We start from the raw sequence: 9,854 nt of genomic DNA on the forward strand, positions 1-9,854 counted from the left end.
TGTTGTGGTGCTCAAGTATTTTATAAATTCTAGACGTAAGTCCCTTATCTGACATGTCATTACCAAATACTTTTTCCCATTCTGTGGCTTCCTTTTTTACCCTGTTGGAGAAGTTTTTGGATGTGCATAGGGATTTGATTCTTAGAAGGTCCCATTCATCTATTTTATCTTCTCCTGGTTGTAGATTCTGAAAAAAAAAAAAGAAAGAAAGAAAAAGAAAACAATGAAACCATGGCTGGGTTAATGTCTTCCAAATTACCCATACCATCTTAATCAAGCCAAGTAATACGTGCTGATTATTTTTTCCAAACAAATGAAGGAATCAGCCTCACTTACTATCAGCCTCCCTTTCCTCTTTTCTTTTTCTCTGTAACTCTAAGATTCCATGCTTACATTTGGATACTAGAGGCTGTCTCTGGTTAGCAGATGTGCCCACAAAGACAAGGGACATGACACCCAGTCTAAGCATTTCTTGGAAAACAGAATTATGATCATTCAAGAGAATTATGTTAAAATAATGTGAAGATCCTCCAGCCGAACTATACATAATGTACAACAAGAAAGACCAATTAATATTCTCCTCTGAAAGGAGCTCCCATGAAGCCATTATTTTTATCCCAAGAATGTGTTTGCCCTTGCAAACTGTTCCTGCTGTTCCTACAGCTGTTCCTGCTGTATAAACAGACATAGACATCAAAACAACCTTTGAAGTTCATGTTTGAGTGACACATCCACATATAGACCCCAGATGTGTTTTTTAATTGGGTAATTTGTTATCAGGCAGGCCCAGCCAAACATAAGAAAACCAAATAACTCTTACATGAGTTGCCTATTAAAAGGCTTGTATCAGATTTTTTTATTTATTTGTCATATTATGGTGGTTTACATGCTGCTCTGATGCTGAGAAGTTATGTTGCCTTTATTGTAAATACCAGCAGTGTATGATGAAGCTAAAGAACTAAACAGAACATTTCAAAGGGCATCTGGAGAAGACAAATGAAAGTGTTATAATGAAATTTACAAATACCTGAAGAAAACTATTATGGAAGAACAGTATTTTTCAAACTTAATTGAAGAAACAAATCAAGCCTCAAGTTGCATCACTGAAGGATTCTCAAAGAGCTCTTGGTTCCTCCAACTATTTCCTCAGTGGCACAAGAGTTAGCAGACACTAACCTAAATATTCCTAGAGAGGATGAGACCACACTGCTCCTTGGAGGAAAGGATTCTGAAGCTTCATCTGACACACTTTGGACATGTTGCAAGGAAGGACCAGACCTCAGAGAGGGATATCATGCTTGGGAGGATGGAGGAACAGCACAGGAGAGGAAGACACTCAATGAGATGGATTGATTCAGTGACTGGGGTAATGGGGGTAGGTGTGTCAGAGACAGTAAGATTGGCCCAGGATAGAGCAAGGCTTAGGGCTGTTATATATAGGGTCACTATGAGTTGCAGGTGACTCAAGATGGCACCTAACAACAACTTAAATATATGTGGTTCAATACACCCAGAGTCTCAGCAGGGAAAAGACTTGGATATCTGCTCCTATTAAGATTACTGTTTAAAAAACCTATGGGGAAGTTCTACTTACTCTTGTAGGATGGCTGTGATTGATTCTGATCAACTGAACAGCAAAGAATTTGGGAGAAGTCTTGCCACAGATATTAGAGTGTTGTTATTAATAATAACTGATGAACAGAATGAAAAAGTTGGAAACAAAGAAGAAAGAGGACTAGTAGTTGGAAAATAAGACTTTAATGATAGAAGCCAGTCTGGAGAAAATTTGATAGAATTTTGTACAATTAATGATTTATTCATTATAAATGTTGTTGTTATGTGCTGTCGAGTCGCCTGCGACTCATATCTTTTTAAAAAAAACATAAAAAGGAGTTTTACACATGAATTTTACCTGATGGACTACACAAGACTCAAATGACTGCATCTGTGGAAAGAGACTGTTGGTGGTGGTGGTAGTGTTGATTGTCTTCGAGTCGAGCATGACTAATAGCAACCCTATGATCAAAAGGCCTGAAGGCCCTCTACAACTATGGACACATCAAAGTTCATAGAGTTTCTGGAGACAATTTATTTAGGAATTGGATTCCACTCCTGCTTTCAAGAAGCTCAATATCTGCAGTCAAAACAAGACAAGTGGCTGTGTAATAGACCATCAAGTACTGACAAGCGTGTACAAACTAAAACAGAAGAAAATTTTAAAAGTCCATGAAAATAAAAATTAAACCCTGATTTTATCCCACCTGAATTTTAAAAGGATCTCAAGAATATATTTGACACAATACTGATGAAAGCTAGATGAGTTGTTGTAAGATGTTATCAAAGATATCATTAATGAAGAAAGAAAAAGATCATTACAAAGATGAGGGGGAAGAAAAGACTAAAATAAATGTCACAAAAGACTCGAATTTACACTAAAACATTAAGAGAAAGCAAAGGAAAAAAATGCTGAAGTTAGAGAATTGAACAGAAAATTTCCAAAGGTAGCTTAAGTAAACAAAGCAAAGATTATAATTAAACGTGCAAAGAGCTGGAGTTAGAAAACCAAAAGGGAAGAACACATTCAGCATTTCTCAAGCCAAAGAAACAATTTTACTTACTGCACATGAAAAAGACTTGAAACACTTGCTGCAGAAGATCAGATTACAGCCTTCAAAATTAATTACATCTCAAAAAAAACCCTAAAATTAATTACATCTCAATATCAAGAAAATAAAAATTCTCACAACTGGACCAAATTACCAAAATTGATAGATGGATAAAAGATTGACATTGTCATGGACTTCATTTTACTTAGATCCACAATCAACATTCATGATAGCAGCAGTCAACAAATCAAAAGACATATTGCATTGGGAAAATCATGAGAGAAATTGAGCAAATTGAACAATAAATATCAAGAACTGAAGATTGATGCCTTTGAATTGTGGCGTTGGTGAAGAGTACCCCATGTACTGCCAAGAGAACAAACCAATTATCTTGGAAAGCATAGCTTGAGTACTCCTTAAAGGCAAAGATGTTGACACTTCATCTTGGTCGTGTTTCAGGTAGGAACAATCCTTGGAAAAAGACATCATACTGGGAAAGGTGGAGGACCAGTGAAAGAAAGACCCTCAGTAAAATGTAATGACCTGAACATGGCAGAGGTCATGAAGATGGTGCAGGTTAGAGCCAAGGTCAGATTTGTTGTGAATAGGGTCACTATGAGTCACTCAACTCAAAGGCACATGACAACAAAACATTGCAATCATTGGAAAGACAAAAGAAAATTCCAGAAATCAAAGATCTCATGGTTAAAATATTTTTTTTACTTTTTTTTCTACTAAGTCTCTGCATATGAAATGTTTTCTTAAAGATGATTAAGACCAGTTTTTACTGAATTTTATATACTGGACATTTTCCTGTGCTCTTAAAAAGTCTAGGGAACATGTTTTTACTTATAGAGAAGCATATTGCTGTTAATAATCAGTGATAATAGTACAAAAATTGTCAGCAATTTTTAAAATGGGCATTTACAAGTAGATAACAAACTTTTTTTTCCTCATTTTTTCAGACAACCACAAGGTTCTTATCTGATCATTCCAAACCCACTGCTGATTCTCTGAGTTCCATTCAACACAGTGAAACATCAGCAACACCCCACAATACTGCAATTCCTACATTAGAGATTGAATATGCAGAAAATGAAAAAGAACCTTCAATATATGTAGAAGATTATGAGGTAAGAGCTGCATGGCAGTTTTAATGTTTTAAATTCTTCAAAAGACTCAATTTCATAGCATTGTCAGAGATTACATTCTTCATGATTTTTTGTTTGTTTTAAATTTTTTTAAGATTAGGGAGCTCTCGAGGAGTAGCCCATAAGATCAGGAGTTGCATAACTAACCCAAAACCATGCCTTTCTTGTAGCTTGAATTTCTACTGGCTTCTCAGGAGAAAGATGGGTAATCTCCTCCCGAGTGATTCACAGCCTTCAAAAAGAGGTTCAGCTGTGAGTTGGTTGAGTTTGAGGGTTTTTTTCCCCTTGGTTTTTGTTGTTGTTGTTTTAAGATGAGAAACATATGAACTGCCTCCAGTCACTAAAACAGTTGCATGAATTAATGAGTTTTACTTTATGAAGTGAGGAGCTTTATAATTGTTTTATTCTCCCAAAATAAAATATAGTTATAGGATAATGTATAAAGAAATAAATAAAGGAATAGTAAATATAAAATACCAACTTAGGAATTATAACTTGGTATCATATTTTTCCAAAAGTATTTCTTTTCTTTTAAGGATGAAAAATCTTCAATATTAACATCAAAAGAGGAAAGTCATGAACAAGCAGAGGATCACGACCAGAATTCTAGCAAAGAAACAGGACAGAAAGATCAAGAAGATCGTGATGGTGACTTAGGTGTGGGTTTGGAAGACAAACCAACTGAAGGAACATTGAACTTGAACGAAGATACAACTGGTCATCAAAAGAAAAATCTCTCTGAGAACACTGACTTCCATGATCCTGATGTTAGTTCCACTGTAGATTACAAACAACAACAAAACCTCACAGAGAAGGAGAGAAACCAAGACGATCAGGTGAATAAGAGTAGCAAACTTATCGAAGACCTAAGTGACCAAGAAAACCAGGAACAGGATCCAACCATTCCCAAACAAGAAGAGGAAAAAGAGACAGTTGGTGCTCAGGATGAAAGCCAAGAAAGTGAAGAAGAAAAAGAAGAACTATCTAAAGGGCAGTTTAGCAGCAACCAAGAAAATAGCACCCAATTGGATGATGTTTTGGAAGAGTCCAGTCAACCAACTCAAGTCAGTATGACGCAGAAGGCAGAATCTGAACAGGGCAACCAAGAACAAGATGGAGAGGATCATTTCAAAGAAGAAATGGAAGAGGAAAGTGCATCAAAAATCAACAAACATGGTCAAGATACTGAATGGCAGGGCCAAGAAGGGAAAACTGGTCATGAAATTATCACTGCCCACAAGGAGATGGAGAAAAAAACAGTTCCTGAAGCTTTGTTCATGGAGCCTATTGGAAATGGCAACAGCATGCCTCAAAATCAGGAGGCTGGGGCTGGTGAGGAGAGTCCCGGGCACAATGCTGGTGATGAGGGCTTCAGCCCAAGCCAGCCCTTCCTAGAGAATGATCGAGCTCAATCCAATTATTATCCTATCAACAATGAGGAACCAAAAGAAAGAGTAAATGAAAATGAGAGTGTTGACAGCAACGGACCTAGAGAATCCCAAGAGGTGAGATTATTTGTGATGATGCTTGCCTGAAAAGCAATTCATTTTGTCAATAGACACTCATGGTTTCTCTCTGTAGTTTCACAATTATCTGTATATAAACTACATGCATTAACACAATATATTACAATTATTTCTTTTCCATCCATTTCCATCATTAGATTTAGAGTGTGTGATTTATTTGGATTCCCTTAAACCATATTGTGGATTTGAGAGCAGTTTATTTGAGAAGTGGGGCACAAAGAAGGGTGGAAAAGTTACACAGGAACAAATGCTAACAAAAAATCGACTATTTGAAAAATGTATGTAACACATGTTTCGGAGAATTTTTCTATTTGGGGAGTTAGGGAGCAAGGGTACTCATATTGGCTAAGGTTGCTGGTGGAGAATAAAGTTTGTTAATTCTCCTGGCACTTCTAGCTCATTTTTTAGCAAGCAGAATAGATTTGCATGGTTTTCCCAACACAGAAATACAGACCTTGGAATTTGAAAATCCCTAAGCTAGCTGGAATGAGAAACTCTGATGGATATACAGGGTGAGAGACATTGACAGCTGCTGTTATAAAGCCTTGAGAGCAGGTGCCACATCTAATTTAAATCAAATCACCAGTGCCTCCACAGTGTTCCTAACATAATAAAAGGTTCAGGGATAGTGGCTGAGTTAGATATAAAGATTATGAACAAAGTCATAATTAATGTCATGAAACTAAACATGAATGAATGGTTGAATGTAAAACCTTTGCCATTCTGAAAACTATGTAGACGTCTTATCAAATCCCAATTAAAAAAAGATATTAGGAACAAAAGCTTCAGTCTCAATTTTGCTAAGAAAACACACACCAAAATGACAATGTGGAAACTTGGTTGGGGAAACATAGGGCCATTCAGTTGATTTTTCATGATTTGAAGTATTCCTAAAGAACTCCATTAGTCATCCATTAAGAGAATCTGGCTTAGCTTTTGATGAGCAAGGTCAACAGTACCTAATATTTCTGAAAATCTTGCTTCCATTCTAAGACAGGAGTTTCTTACCCTTTAGAAATCAAATAAGAAAACTTAACCAACATTTTCACAGATGACACTGATGTAACCCTGCCTAATTGACAAATTCCACACCGGTACCACATTTCTAGTCTTTTTCCAAATTATAAAAAAAAAAAAATTAAAATTTGATTCCCCAAAGATACAGCACTTAATCCAGTCAATAAAGATTGAATATTTCACATTCTCAAATTGTGATTTACTCAACAGTTCCAACCAGTTACTTTTTTTTTTTTTTTGAGATCTAAAATGATCTGGGTGGCAAAATCTGTGACTGGATGTCTGGTGTCAGTTGTGATTAAGTAATGGCTTTCTCCGGAATAAACTTTAACGTCTGTTCTTGTTGTTGTAAAGGTCAAGAAAATAGAGAGTTTGCCGAATGAAGATGAAAATTCAAGTGAAGGTAATATGAGGGTGGAGGGTGTCAAGGAGTACATTTGAGTTAATGACTGTGACTCTCTCAAGGAAGCTATGACTATTATCAAGGAAGACATAGAGTCTGCCCTGTTGGTCTCCTCTCTGCCTTCTTTGTGACTATTGCAGAGAATCATTTCTTCTTCCCAACACTGTCCAAGAAAACTCTCACCTAATTGTTGTTGTTGTTGCTGATTGCCTTCAAGTCGAGCATGAGCAAGCACAACTCATTGAGACCCAATGAACAAAAGCCCTGAAGTCTCTCTACAACTATCAAAGTTCATAGAGTTTGCAGAGGCATGTTGTTTAGGAAGTGGATGCCACTCCTGCACCTAATTAGTTTCTATTTTCTCTTCTAGATATGATGTACCACAGTGAATAGATGTACTCACTAACTGAAACTTTTGAGATATTAATGCAAAAACTAGAATTCATGTTTTTCTTTGTATCCTTTTACTTTGGAGAAGACAACTTAAATCTACTTTATTTATTCTTCAATCTGTAATTTACTAGTAATTCCAAATTCCTTGTTTAATTAAGGGCATAATTTATAATACAATCACAATTTTTATTTAAGCACAATAAAATCCACATGTATAATGTCTGACCACTTGCACAATATTACACTATTGACTTTAGATGCAGACTATCCCAGTCTGTCCAGGAAGAACTGTGTGTTCTTTTTAAACATTCAATTCAAACCAAAGCACTGAAAATGTTAGCTGTGCTGTAGAACAGAGTGATGCCAGAAGGCTCCACCCAAGAAGTAACTCATCAAAGCAATTTCAGTTGCTTTTCCAATTTCCCCCCATAATTAGCTAAGATAACTAAGAAGCTAGTTGTCTGAATAAACGGGAGGTTTAGCTATTTCGTTTATCTTTTCTGTCTGCTTCTTTCTGGAAGTCTTTCCTTTTTTTATATATTTTTTACAATGTGTCAAAAAAGAAATTTTTTAAAACCAACAAAACAATGTGTCAATGGTCTTTTTAATTGTAATCTGGCTTGCTCTGTTTTTTTCTCATAGATGCTTGCATGACTTTCCAGTGTAAAAGAGGACATGTTTGCAAGGCTGACGCCCAGGGAAAACCCCGCTGTGTTTGCCAAGATCCAGTGACCTGTCCTCCTACAAAACTTCTTGACCAAGTAAGCATTCCACAAGATATCTTCTAAGAGACACTAAAATGTTGGTGATTTAAATGAAAAGAGTTTGTAACAAAAAAAAAATTAAATGTGGACATCTAGATTATGGTCTAGTATTTGAAATAATATTAAATAAGAATGAAACAAATCATTGTTTCTAAGGAGTGTTCCGGCTTCACTTCTAAAACAGAGTTGTTCGGTTGTTTTTTTTTTTTGTTTTTTTTTTTTGGCAATTTGTGGTATATTCAATATTCTTCACTAATACCAGAATTCAAAGGCAAGAATTCTTCTTTTGTTTTCTTCACTAGCTGTCCAATTTTCATTCATATATGTCAATGCATATGAAGCAATGGAAAATATGCGCTTGAAATAGGTACACCTTAGTATTTAATGTTATATTCTTGATTTTTAGAACTTTGAAGAAGATTTTTCCCCAATACAATAATTCATTTTATTTCTTGATATCTGCTTCTGACTATAGATATAAATAAAATTAAATCTTTAACAATATCAATGTTTCTCCACTTATCATGATATTATTTAATGATTCCATTCTGAAGATTTTTTCTTTTTGTTGAGATGCAAGTCATATTGAAACATGTAGTTTTAACCTTCATTAAGTACTTCACATCCTCTTCATTTTCAGCAAGTAAGGATATGTCATTGTGTAAAACAAGTTATTACTGAGCTTTTCTTCAATCCTTGGTGCCATATCATTCTTTATATAGTTCAGCTTCTCAGAAAATTTGCTCAGCTTATAGAATGGCTAACTATGGTGAAAAGATACCACCTTAATACACACCTTTTCCAATTTTAAACCACACAGCATAATCTTCTTCTGTTCAAATGATCCCATCTTGATCCATGTACAGGTTCTGTAGGAACACAATTAAATGTCCTAAAAGTCCCATTCTTCTCAGTGTTATCAAGAACTTATTCTGGTCTACACAGTTATTGCATAGCAGTCTGAAGTTAACGATGATATCCCTTGTTGCATAGTCTCTTCTGAGTCCATCTTGAATTTCTGAAAATTCTACTTGAGCTGTTTCTGAATAGCATTGGCAAGATTTTACTTACATGTGATGTTAATGAAATTGTTTGATAATTTCCACATTCCACTGGATCATCTCTTTGTTTTCAATAGCCATAAACATGGATTCTTTCTAGTCAGTTGACCAGAAATCTTCCAATTTCTTAGCATAAATGATTGAGTAAATCTAGGGCTGCTTCAGTTTGCTGAAACACTTCACCAGTGTCTAGATTGTTGCTTTTTTATTTTTGCCCATGCCTTCAGTGCAGCTTGAATTTCTTCCTTCATTACCATTGTTTCTTGTCATTGTTCCTTCCTAAAATGGTTCCATGTTGACCATTTTTTTTTTTGGTACAATGACTCTGTGAATTTCTTCCATCTCCTTTTGATGTTTTCTTGAGTATTTTGTCCATAAAACCTTCCCTATTGCAACTGAAATCTTGATTTTATTTTTCAATTCTTTGAGCTTAAGAAATGTTAAACATGGTCTTCCCTTTTGGTTATAACACCAGCTCTTTGAGCACTTAGTTATAATACTTTGCTTTGACTGCCCTTTGAAATCTTCTGTTCAGCTCTCTTTCTTCATAATGTTTTCCTCTTGATTTAGCTTCTTTCCATTGAAGAAAAAAATTTCAGGACCTGTTCTGGCACTAATTTTGGTCTTTTCTTTTTTTTCTTGTTTTTTGAGTGACCTTTTATTTTCCTCATATATATGTTAGAGATAATGTGGATGGAACAGGATAAGGCAGAATTTAGGTTAGCTGTTCAAAGGGTCTCTATGAGAAGTACTGATGGCACCTAACAACAACAATATCACACCACAACTTATCTACTCACAAGTCATTACTGTTCAATGCATCTCAGAGATGGTGAGGATGGCACAGGATTCAGACCTGTTGTTCATAAGGTTGATATGATTCGTTGTTTGTCGTTGTTGTTATGTGCTGTTGAGTCGCCTACGACTCATAGC

The 9,854-nt window shown here is 35.5% G+C and overlaps 1 protein-coding gene across 1 annotated transcript in view; it reads left to right on the forward strand.

The window, feature by feature from the left end:
- The window catches only part of SPARCL1 (SPARC-like 1 (hevin)), a 26,258-nt gene that overhangs the window by 1,921 nt on the left and 14,483 nt on the right, over window positions 1–9,854 (forward strand). The window contains exons 2-5 of the mRNA XM_006885316.1: window positions 3,572–3,739; window positions 4,276–5,262; window positions 6,655–6,721; window positions 7,739–7,857. Of these exons, the coding sequence (XP_006885378.1) occupies window positions 3,572–3,739; window positions 4,276–5,262; window positions 6,655–6,721; window positions 7,739–7,857 (1,341 nt within the window). The remainder of the gene's footprint in view (window positions 1–3,571; window positions 3,740–4,275; window positions 5,263–6,654; window positions 6,722–7,738; window positions 7,858–9,854) is intronic.

Source organism: Elephantulus edwardii, unplaced genomic scaffold (genome assembly GCF_000299155.1).
Source record: "Elephantulus edwardii isolate Elephantulus edwardi_28Jun2011 unplaced genomic scaffold, EleEdw1.0 scaffold00042, whole genome shotgun sequence".
In the NCBI taxonomy this organism is placed as follows: domain Eukaryota; kingdom Metazoa; phylum Chordata; class Mammalia; order Macroscelidea; family Macroscelididae; genus Elephantulus; species Elephantulus edwardii.